This window comes from Lygodium microphyllum, chromosome 15 (assembly GCF_053477565.2).
Source record: "Lygodium microphyllum isolate KBCC chromosome 15, Lygodium_microphyllum_v1.1.10, whole genome shotgun sequence".
NCBI lineage: Eukaryota > Viridiplantae > Streptophyta > Polypodiopsida > Schizaeales > Lygodiaceae > Lygodium > Lygodium microphyllum.
The window spans coordinates 82,487,641-82,499,486 of NC_141149.1; the positions used below are offsets into that span (position 1 = coordinate 82,487,641).

An 11,846-nucleotide genomic window follows, 5' to 3' on the forward strand; every position below is an offset into this window, starting at 1 on the left:
ATTTGGTGTGAACTTGCACACTGGAAGAGGTGGTGAGGATGGTTCTTGCCTCCGTGGTTGTTTGAATGCACTCTTTTCTTTTTTTTTTCCTTATTGGGAAATACAAATTCTTTGCATTTTCAAAAAAGAAAAAAAACGTAAATGTGTACATCACAAGTGAATGTGTATATACTTATGAAAAGGAGTTTATAGCCTATAGGAGCCTGGCCACCGAGCAGGCCTCGAGGGGGGGGAGACCGCCCACAAGCTACAAAATATGCGGCTAGGGGTCTCTCGCGCTATATATAATGTAGGGTTAAATAAGTAAAGCATATAAAGGACGACCTTACTGATTCTTCTTCCTCCCTTCCCTTCTCTGCACATCTCTCTGTCATCTTCACTTCTCTTGAGGGGGGAGGCTCATCTCATCGATGTATATATATATAGCGAGAGAGAGAGAGAGACATATATACCCCCCATCCCTTCGTGCTGTCATCCCTTCGTGCTGTCTGTCCACTGCGTTTCCGCAGTCCAAACCCTAGGGCGAGTCCTGTATCGTTGCTACTCCTTCCATCGTTCTCTGACCGAATCCCTAACCGTCAAGAACGCAGACAGGTTTTGCGAACGGGACAGTGTCGTTCATGTCCCTCTTCCTGTCCGATTGCCGCCATTTGGATGAAGATCATAGCCAAATGAACCCATTCGTCTGGATTTATTAGTGGAATCGCAACTGCTACGGTGCTTATCCGGGCATTGCTGTGCTGTGTGCCCTGACGGAAGGAGAAGGCCGTGTACACCCTCTCAGAAGGAGAAATCTACAGCCCGTGTCTCGCGGTGTAGCATTCTTATCGTTTCGTGTGAATCAGGGAGGATCCCACAGGTTTTTTCTGCGCCATCTTTTGTAGCTGGCTTTCAGAGTACTCGCAATATATGGCTGAAATGACACTTGAAGGAAGCCAGCCAATCGACCCCAATAGGCATCCCTCAGGCATCGTACCCACTCTGCAGTAAGCAATCCTTTTGCGATTGAGTTGAATCTTTTCTCAGTAGCTTGGCTTTTCTATTTTTATGTTTGCAATGGCTATGTGATCTATGTAGCATGATGCGCTTGGGATCCTTTCTAGGAAATATGCTTAATCTTTTGGTCTCTGCCTCTGACTTTGGAATGATATGCAAGAGGGTATCGGCTTTGTCTATGCATGACTCCACTTCTGACATCTGAATGATATGCATCTAAAGTAACAGGTATTCTTGAGGTATAGATAGATGCTCTGTGGACGCTTGAGTTTTTACTATTGCTATTTTGGGGGTTGCAGGAATATAGTATCAACGGTAAATATGGACTGCAAACTGGACTTAAAGACCATTGCTCTGCACGCAAGGAATGCAGAATACAACCCAAAGGTTTGCTTGTAACCAAATATTGAGTTCATCGTTCTGCACTTACACGCTCACTGACTGCGTCTGCAAATGACAGCGTTTTGCGGCTGTCATCATGCGGATAAGAGAGCCAAAGACAACAGCTCTTATTTTTGCATCAGGCAAAATGGTAAGTAATGTTGGAAGGTTTCATATGTGATTTGACTTTGAATGATGGTAACCGTGCTGTTGTAAAGCTTGAAGGCTGACATAGGAACGAGGCCATTTACATTGTTGTTAAGTTTGATGAACAACAGTAGAATGTGCATAACTGTGCTGTCAATAGAATGCCTGCAGGAAAGTTGCATGTGTGAACCACTTTGTAAGCGTTTCAACTTCTTTGCCTTTCAATGTGCCCTAAAATGTACAAAGGCAACTTGTTGACTCATATTCCCAAGAGCTTGTTTGTTTCAACCAACTTTGAGAGCTGGTCTGGAGGGGTCGGTCAATTCAAGATATTAAATTGTTAATAGCTTTGCAGTAGGAGAGTTGAGCTGGCTTGGCAGCAATAAACAAAATTACTGTAGGTAATTTTACAGCTGGAGAGCCGAGCTGGATTGGCAGCAATAAACAACTATACGAGCTATTATTTAGCACAGCCGACATTTTCTTCTGTATCCTATATCAGCTATTTTAGGCTGAACATATGCCAAAGCCAGGGGAGACTGAAATCTATGAAAACTGAAACTGACGTCAGCCAGTAATCTACAAGCTTATTAGTGAATGCCATTTACATCTTCAACTGGACCATGGTAGCTCCTTGGTAGTAGTGTGGGCATCTCATATGCAAACTTATGCCAAAGCGAGGTGAAATTGAACTGACTTATTGGTCAGTTAGTCCCTTACTGTTATAAACTCTAACCCTTTGCTGATAATTGCTAATATGCAAGTTCATGAGTGAATGTTACCTAGTTACATCTCCCAACTGGACTCGGTAGGTCCTTAGTAATATCATGGACATCTCATATGGCTCCTGAGTAATAGCATTGGAAAGTTGCTGAGGCCATTGCTGGCATCCTCATAGAAAGAGTTCCAGCCATGAGCTTGCTTTGAAAAGCACTTCAGACTTGGGACATGAACACGCAAGCTGACATTGGAATCCCACAGCTCTACTGGCAGGGCTACAATATTTTTTGGTTCCTTGCTCAGCAGGCTGTGCAAGTCCCTGCCATGAGCATCCTTAAAAAAACACTTCAGATGGGACTTGAACGTGTATTCTGACATCGGAATCATACAGCTCTACTTGCAGGGCAATGATATTATTTTGGCCTGTCACTGACTGTGTTTATATGTGAATGAATGATAAATTCGCTCAGGAGTTTATACTTGCATCATGTATCATTGTTCACCATTTATGCTGTAGTTAGATTCTCAAGAGCTAGATAAGGCAGGTTGCAGTGAGACTTGGATTGCACGAGCAAGAGGCAAGAGGCAAGAGGCCCTCTTATGTGTATCTGTGAGACCAGCACTTTCTTTTGTTTTGGCATCATATCCCACCAGAGTGCTTGTCATTGTAGTTGGACTCTCAGGAGGTAGATAGGGCAGGCTGCAGCGAGATTCCGATTATATGAGCAAGAGGCTGGATGCCTTTCCATGTGAGAGATCAGCACTTTCTTCAGCTTTTGCATTATATCCCACCAAAGTGCCTACTTTATTAGCCTTACACTTGGCATCTCTGTTGAGCACACAGCCAAGGAGATGTCATCCCATTATGCCCCGTTGACATGTTTCATTTTATGTAGCAGGGTCTTGCACTTCAATTTTGACCTTAGTGATGATACATTGGTATCTGCAATGTAATAGATTCTTCTTGGGAAAGATAAAGCTGGACATTATAACCTCAAATCTAGATATAAAATTGTGCCGATAGGCTTTTGTGAAGATTGGAAGTTTAGTGCCTAAAGCATGCAAGTACTCTGTCCCTTGTTACAATGAACATGAAATAGCTGGCTCATAGATCCCATCTCGGTCCAAGTTGAACCTAATTTCATAGTAATAAATCTTGTTTTCAATTGAGTCTATCAAGTATCTGATCACCTGAATTTGCAGGTGTGCACGGGAGCCAAAAGTGAGCAACAGTCCAAACTTGCTGCAAGAAAGGTATTAAGGTGCTTCAGGCATCCGATTCTATTCTGTTTAATAGAAATCTTGATATATAAATAATCTATGTATGTGAGAGAGAGAGAGAGAGAGAGAGAGAGAGAGAGAGAGAGAGAGAGAGAGAGAGAGAGAGAGAGAGAGAGAGAGCTTGAATTAGCTGAAGCCTGAGCAAGTTTTCTTCTCTTTGACACAGTATGCTCGAATCATTCAAAAACTTGGTTTCCCTGCCCAATTCAAGGTAAGTGAGTAACAGGATGCAGGATATGATGTCAAGATTGAGCTGTGCGTGTCTACTAATGCCATCACTTTTGCAGGATTTCAAAATTCAAAATATCGTTGGATCTTGTGATGTGAAATTTCCCATAAGGCTGGAAGGTTTGGCTTACGCTCATGGGCATTTCTCAAGTGTAAGAACTTTTTCGCTCACTTGAAATTATGCATCCATAAACAGATTGCTTTGGTGGTTCTGGAATTTAGATGCCATAGTGCAATAGCATCAGTGGTTATGACATTTTCTCTCTCATTTGTAGTATGAGCCAGAACTGTTCCCGGGACTTATATATCGAATGAAGCAACCTAAGATTGTATTGCTCATATTCGTTTCCGGAAAGATAGTTCTAACAGGTGCCAAGGTACAGAAGAGCCTTGCCATATTTGAAATTCATTATAATATTTCCTTTTTTCTGTTTTCCATGTACCAATTATGTGGCATGGCTTCCTCAGGTCAGGGATGAAATTTATGAAGCATTTGAGAACATCTATCCTGTCTTGACGGAGTTCAGGAAGGTCCAGCAATGGTATACTTCCAGCATTCAAATCATGTCTATATTATGTGAATTTGTATTGTTTGTGTCTGCTGACTGCTTTGGACTTTTGTAGAGATACTCCTGGCAAGAAGCATCACCTGCCCTTGTCTGGTTTCACTTTGAGCATAGTGTCTACTGTCAACAAGATCCAGGAGATGATTGGCTAGTGCCATGAAGAAATTGGATCCGTCTGTGTTTGCTGCTGAATATGCAGAGTCCGAAGGACTTTGATTATATTGGCAAGGGTTGGGAACTGACATGCATGTGCCATTGTAAAGCTCTTTTCTGTTTCTAAGGTTTCTTCCACGTATGCTCTGTATTGGCCTGTGAGCCTCTATGGCACATCTTCATTCACAGGCCTCTTTATGGCGCATGGTCATTTTGCGAAGATTGCGGATGTGAGTTGTGAGTGCAAATGAAAGGCGGCTATTGAATGTCGAATTGAGAATCCTGTAAAGTTGGAAGTGGCATTATGTGCCTCTTTTTGCATGATGTGACTACACAATTAAGGAGGTTCTCATTGTAAAGATAAATCAGTAAGTTTTGATTCGCAATCACTTGTTCGACCTTTAGCAATTCAGGTTTACAATTGGACTTGGCTCATGGGTCATCAACCTGTCATTGTGAAGTATTGAGTTGTTGGCCTAAATTTGTCTTAGCACCTACTGATATCAGTGTGTTGAACTTATAAATAGGTTTATAGTACACAGACAATTGTCAATTCTGAACTACCGAGGATCAGAAGTGACAATTATAGCATTCATTACACATGGTCGTTGAACAAACAAGCACGAATCTTTAATTATATGGCATCCTGCTGTCTGAACAAATCTTGCTTCCTTTTGCTTCTTGCTGAGCAAAAAATTAGAAAAATGACGGGGGTTTGGTCAATACTAAAAAGCATGTCTTTGAACGAAGACTAGATTTTGTTTGGGCATGCTTTGGGCAATCAGATTTGTGACGAAAGACTATTAATTTGAGAAAACTGGATTTGAACCCATGGAACAGATTATTTCCTAATGAGCTCTATTCTAACAATTGATTATTAGAATAGAACATTTAAAGGATCTGCATTAATAGGCTATTCTAACAATTGATTATTAGGATAGAACATTTAAAGGATCTGCATTAATAGGCTAGCTTAAAATCTTTTTGTCTTCTCCTATGTGTTTGTCTATGAGAGGTCCTCGGCTGTTGAAAGTTTGGTTTGCTACAATGGAAATATTCGAATTTCTGCGTGGTGTTGAGGTGTTACACTCAAAAGTTAGGGTTATTCTCAAAAGCGAAGGGGTATTAATTTCATTTTTGGTAATGAGAGGTGTACTTACTAACTATTTGTATCATAGATATTCTTATTTTGGACCGATGTACAATGTGGTGTTGAGGTGTTATACTCAAAAGTTAGGGTTATTCTCAAAAGCTAAGGTATTAATTTCATCTTTGGTAATGAGGGGTACTTACTACCTATTTGTATCATAGGTATTCTTATTTTGGACTATGATGTACAATGGGGTTCTCATGTCCCTCGTGAAGAATCTTGTTTGATGGTTGTCCCTTGTGTGGATCTCTTTCTTAATGCTCTTCTTCGAACATATTTTTCTAGCACCCATTGTAACCTAGTGTACTTGTATTGCTAAAGAATAGTGACTTCAAAGGTTTAGAAAAAAATTTCTTGAATCAACTACATCCCATTGTCATTCTTCAAGTAAAATAGGAGAGCATAAGCAAATACTAATCATAGATAACATCTGTCAACGGAGGTTTTGGGGCCACAATGATTTGTGATTGATGGAGTCTTTTAACTAAGTCGCCTTATTTTGATAAAGGAAAGCTTCAAAATTTTGGATTTAGTTAGATCATGTGCTAGAGGGATGTTCTAACTTTAGATCTTGCCTATGTCCATTATTAGTAATAATGACTCTTAATGTGTAATGGTCTTGGAAGACTTTTCACTAGGTAAACCCTAAGCAAATATGGGGTGTAGTAATTGTGTGTTGATAACACAATGTTGCAAGAAGGATAGATGTAGGTCCATGCCAAATTTAACTCCACATAAGTCGTCATTGATATGGCATAAATAATGACAAGATAAATGCTTAGTTGTCCCTTTGTGACAAGTTTGCCATCAAGAAATTAGAATGTACATTGCACAAATCTAGGTAGCTCGGTAGTCACATGGGGCTCTTGTTGCACCTATGGCAACAAAGTTGTTGCCTACACCATGATTCCAAATGGTAGCCCCTAAAAAATTCCTTAAATTTAAACCTCAAAATCCATATTCTATTATTAATGAGAGGTTATACCTGTGACAAGTGTGTCATCAAGAATTTAGAATGTATATTACACAATTTTAGGTAGCTTGGTAGTCACATGGGGCTCTTGTTGCACCTATGGCAACAAAGTTGTTGCCTACACCATAATTCCAAATGGTAGCCCCTAAAAAATTCCTAAAATTTAAATATTCGAAATGTATGTTATATTATCAATGAGAGGTCATGCGTCTTTACGCGTAAAGGTATTTCCTTAGGTGATGCCCTTTATGGAAGATATGCCCTTTATGGAAGATATCTTACATTCCTTAAAACATTCTCAAAAATCATGTATCAAAATAGCATTAGTAAACATCTCGAAAGCATGTGATATTTCATAACTTTTAGAGAGTTTTTGGCTTGCAACATTGTGTTGTCTTAATTGATTTAGAAATAAATGTCACAAAAAGAATGTGGTGTAAAATTTTAGATTTAGACAAAAACCCCCAAAATGACTTTTTAATCACCAAAATCTAAGCTTGCATGAGGGGGAGAGAACATTTTAGTAATTTTTTTTTGCCTAAAGCAAATTATGGTGCCATTTGTATAAGGTAGGCAAAAAAAGTGTAAGGAGTCTTCTCCATGGTGCCATACAAGGCAAATTATTGTCCTTGGTGATATTGGATGTACAAAGGCATGTTCAATTGATGACTTCTTTATGACGATCTTATTCATATTACTCGAAAGCAACATGAAGGAGCTTGTTGTGGATTAAAACTTATATTTGCCGCCTTGTCTTGCTAGTTCAAGAGGGGTTTTAGCTTTTGTGTTATTTATATACTTAGCACTTTCTCAGAACTACTACAATTGGTTTAAGCACATAGTATTCTTTTCATAGATACAAACATGTATGGTTTTAGATGCAAACTAATCCTATTGTGAATCCATTTTCTTGTTTAAAATATGGAGTTAACCTACTATTGTTGGTGAGTTTTTCAAGTGAGTATCAAATTGTCTTATATTTTGACAAGCTTCACTTGTGTTTTTGTTTGCTTTGAAAATCTTGCTTGAAGTTCCATCTTATTCCCCCAACAAAAAGCTAATCTAATGCCAACGTGACCCTAAAAATTTGACCCCCTAAATGGCTCCCTATTGCTATGATCTTGTTAAAAAACCTAGTCCCATCTATCTTGACACCCTTACCTAAATCCATGACCACATGAAACCACAAAGAGAGAGAGAGAGAGAGAGAGAGAGAGAGAGAGAGAGAGAGAGAGAGAGAGAGAGAGAGAGAGAGAGAGAGAGAGAGAGAGAGCACATCAAAGAAGATTTTATTCTCTTAAGTTGGCCCCTACTTTGAATAGAGTATGCTAATATAACAAAAACACAAGTTCAAAGATGCCAAGAAGGAAGTGGCTAAGATGGGAAGGTGATTTATTTGGTTGTAGTGCTTTAATGTGTGTATGGAGATCCTTTGAAGTCCATACCCCTTTGGATTTGGAACATCTCCATGCAAACTTCCCACTTAACTATGTCCACATTGAAGCTCTAGACCCCTCCAACTTCATGTTTGTACCACCTCCAACTATGTCCACATTGAAGCTCTAGACCCCTCCAACTTCATGTTTGTACCACCTCTTTATCAACTGCCCTCATCTTTGGAGCTTGTCATTCCATTATGTTGGAATCCTCTATCATATTTGCATATGATTCATCATCATTCTATTCTTCAAGTCAAGATCAAGGTTTTAATAGCCCCTTTTAAGGCTTGAAATTAGGGTCAAGGTTAGGGTTTCGACCACGGCTAGTAAATATTTCTTCCTACCATTCTCAAAAAAATTACATTTTTTTGTTAATTCACAAAGATAAGAGTCATTTGTTCATTCGTAACAACAAGGTCTTAGTAAATGAATATCGATGTAACATAATTTTAGCTAGTATCTTTTACAAAGTTCACAAGCCTTGTTTATTTTCTTTGCCAAAATTGTTGTATAACATGCCCTTTATGAAAGTTAATAACAATCATATAGAAGGAAGGAGTGCCAACAAATGTGTATTGCATGCCCTCTATGAAAGGTTAATAACGAGTATACAAAAGGAAGGAGTGAAAACCTTGCAAGAAGTATGTAGAAGGAAAAAGAATCACTAGCATAGAAAACAAATTTTTAGGTTAGAATGATTGGTAGCATGTTGTAAACTAGACACATAGTATCACTTGCCAATTGTATTAAGAATGTATAAAGTATAATTGCCCTGGTCAAAATGTAAATGGTGTTATTTAGTTTTTGAAACAATTGTCTCAATATTCCTACAACACTTAATCAACTACTTATAAAGGACACACATGTATGCAACTCTAGAAACTCTCAATTATATTGAGCATTCAAAACATACAAGTCTTTCCAATAACAATGGGTTTACATTGAGTAGAGATAGGGGTGAGACTCTTGAGAGCTTTAGAGGAGTTAAAACCAAGCAATGAAGCTTGAACAAGGTAATAACTAACACTTAATTTATTGGCATTGACTTCTCGAAAATTGGCATGAGGCCAGACCACACATAATGAGAGAGGCCACAACAACATAGTGACTAGTGAATTTGGGTCAATCAATGGCTAGAGTTACTCTTGTAATGACTACTTGATTATTGATGATGCTGATCCTCCTTAGACCTTGGGGATGCTCTTGGCCTTGCCTCCAAACTTGGGTATGTTCTTGACCTTGCCTCCAACCTTGGGTATGCTCTTGCCCTTGACCTTACCTTCGACCCTGGGTATGTTGTTATCCTTGAAGTCCTTGTTTAGGCTTCCCTTCCCCCATTAGAGTAGCCTAGCATTCTCTCCCCCTCACGATGGCCCTCTTGGTGTGCTTTCTCTCCACAGCCCAGGTGCATCTTAAATGCCCGCATTTTGCAAGTGAGATTCCTGTCAACCAATTCCTAATGCCAATTTTAATGATGCTTTTAATGGTGAAAGACCTAAACTCATTAATGTTCATTAGTGCATAATCCAATGAAATGTATCTTTATTGAAACAAATGTAAGTGTCAAATACCACATTGATACCTTAATGTTGCAATAAATATACACAAAAACATCACTAAATTGAGTGAATTCTAAATATTAGCTTCAAAAAAAGACCTGCATTTAGACATGCCCTCTAGCTACATGAATTATCATTGGGCTACTTTGGAACCTTGACTTATTGAAATCTCAGAATTTAGGTAGTATGCTGCTTTTGAATGAGATGCTTTGTTGTGTGGACAAACTTGTTCCCCATATAACAAAATAAGTAAGACCAATGATATGTTTATCATGTTTAAATAATGCTTGGAGAGAAGAAGAGAGTTTGCAATAGAGCTTACTCTTTAAAAGTTCTATATGAGTCCCAGTCATGGAACTTTCCGAATATAAGATATTATCATGGAAATCATACAATAGGAGGGTTGATTGTACTTTGAGGATAGAAAGACTCCCTTATCCATATTCTGGCATGCTTTTTTGTGGACCTTGGACTATATATATTACTATATATTGTGTAATGAATAATCTTGCAATGAAAATGTGGTTACAGGCTTTGAAGCACTCTCATTTTCTTTAATTTTTCAATGTATTGTTACAAATTTTTGCCATTCATTTGATGGGTAATATGTGGGAAATAGTCGTTTCTTGGAAAGTTGTACTATTTGAAAGTATGAAATGTTATGATGCATTCTCATTTTTGTTTTGATAATGTGCTTTGGTCAATGAGTTCTTGTTTCTTGTTGCCATCTAGCATTAGATTGATCACAAATGTGCAACATTTCACCTTCTCTATGAGACATGCAAAAATGTGGCTACATGTAAGAATTGGTAAAGAAAGTAAGAACATGCTAATAATTTGCAATAGTGATAATATTTAAGACATTGATTTCTTTGTGCATCATTTGTTGTGCATGACATCTATCTTGAGTATCATGATATTGTCATGAAGGCTAGGCAATGTTTGGTTGTGCTTGTTTTTTGGTCCCTTTGACCACATCCATATCTGGCTATGTAGTAGTTTGTACTCCCTATTGGGTCTTAATCTTGTTATTGTCTACTTTTACTCGATCATTCTTTTGAATTGTTACTACTACAAGTGGCTTTAGTTTGGTGATGTTTTGGTGCAAGACTCACATATGATTTCCTTTTCAAATTGTAAACCTAATCATATTGAGCTTAAGTATAATACTTATGACAACAAATTTTTGGTTATAGTTCATGCATTATGCACATATAAACATTATTTAATGGGATTTGAGTTCATGTAAGCTATGCATATCGGTTTGCCTTTCTGTGCATGGCATTCTCCTTCCTTGTGACAAAGAACTAGTATATTCTTGGTCGCAAAATAGCATAGCTTGGTTGTTGCATTGTGACCAGTGAATAAATATCACATGTAGGGCTCAAAAGACCATTGAATACAACCCCCATACATGCATCCCCAACTACAATTTGAAAAGCTAGAGCAACAACAAATATTAGATACAATCTTGACAAAATAGAAGCAGTACTTGCATAAAGTGCATTCTCAATTTGGCAAATTGCTACTCATAAACCTTGAGTGACTTAGATTCTCAACAATCACACTAAATTTTAAATGTTACCAATGGTATGTATCCTAGTGTGAGTGAATCTAATCTTTTATGTCGTGCATAAACAAAATATAGTTTACAACACACATATAATAACTAAGTTTTCACAAATCACAAAAAAGAAAGGACACGAGGAGAAAAAAACTATCTAAGCTCAATTGATATTTACATTATGTTGTCCTATAGATTAATAAAGGGGAGAGACAAGAGACCTTAGGACCCCTGGGAAATTAAGGGGAAATAACATCATTTTTGATGGGTCTATGTGTTTGGCCTCTCAGTGAGATTGTATTGAATTCGGGACTAGGATGGAGATGTCATAGTAGATGCAATTATAAGCCATGGGTCTCATTTAACATTCTATGCTTCCAAGTGTAGCTATATCCTTATAACTTACCCACATCACCTCTTACCATTTGATCAAGTAGAATTTCTTACTCTTTAGCTCTTGTTGTATTCTAATCACTTTTTTAATTCCTTTCATTATGATGACTTCCCCATGGAAGAAACAAAACTTAGGGCTTACCACTTTTGTGTTTTTTTTAGGATGTGTGTGTGTGTACAGGGAAGAGCTTCATGCTCCCACCAAGGTGGGATATCTCCACAAGACATGTCTCGATTAGTGAGCCAATACGTTCAAACATTTCTAATATGTGTAACAACATGCTTCAAGGAGGGAA

The 11,846-nt window shown here is 38.2% G+C and overlaps 1 protein-coding gene across 2 annotated transcripts; it reads left to right on the plus strand.

The window, feature by feature from the left end:
• Nucleotides 1-312: 312 nt before the first annotated feature.
• On the plus strand, nucleotides 313-4,932 carry LOC148024715 (TATA-box-binding protein). 2 transcript variants are annotated; one of them, XM_087694365.1, is made up of 9 exons: nucleotides 313-986; nucleotides 1,296-1,383; nucleotides 1,457-1,528; nucleotides 3,448-3,498; nucleotides 3,692-3,736; nucleotides 3,813-3,905; nucleotides 4,029-4,130; nucleotides 4,222-4,295; nucleotides 4,378-4,932. In XM_087694365.1, coding segments are annotated over exons 1-9 (603 nt in total). In that variant the 5' UTR covers nucleotides 313-909; the 3' UTR covers nucleotides 4,379-4,932. The 2 variants fall into 2 exon arrangements, with proteins under 2 accessions (XP_087550491.1, XP_087550489.1); XM_087694363.1 differs by having other exon boundaries at nucleotides 4,222-4,932.
• The last annotated feature ends 6,914 nt before the right edge of the window (nucleotides 4,933-11,846 follow it).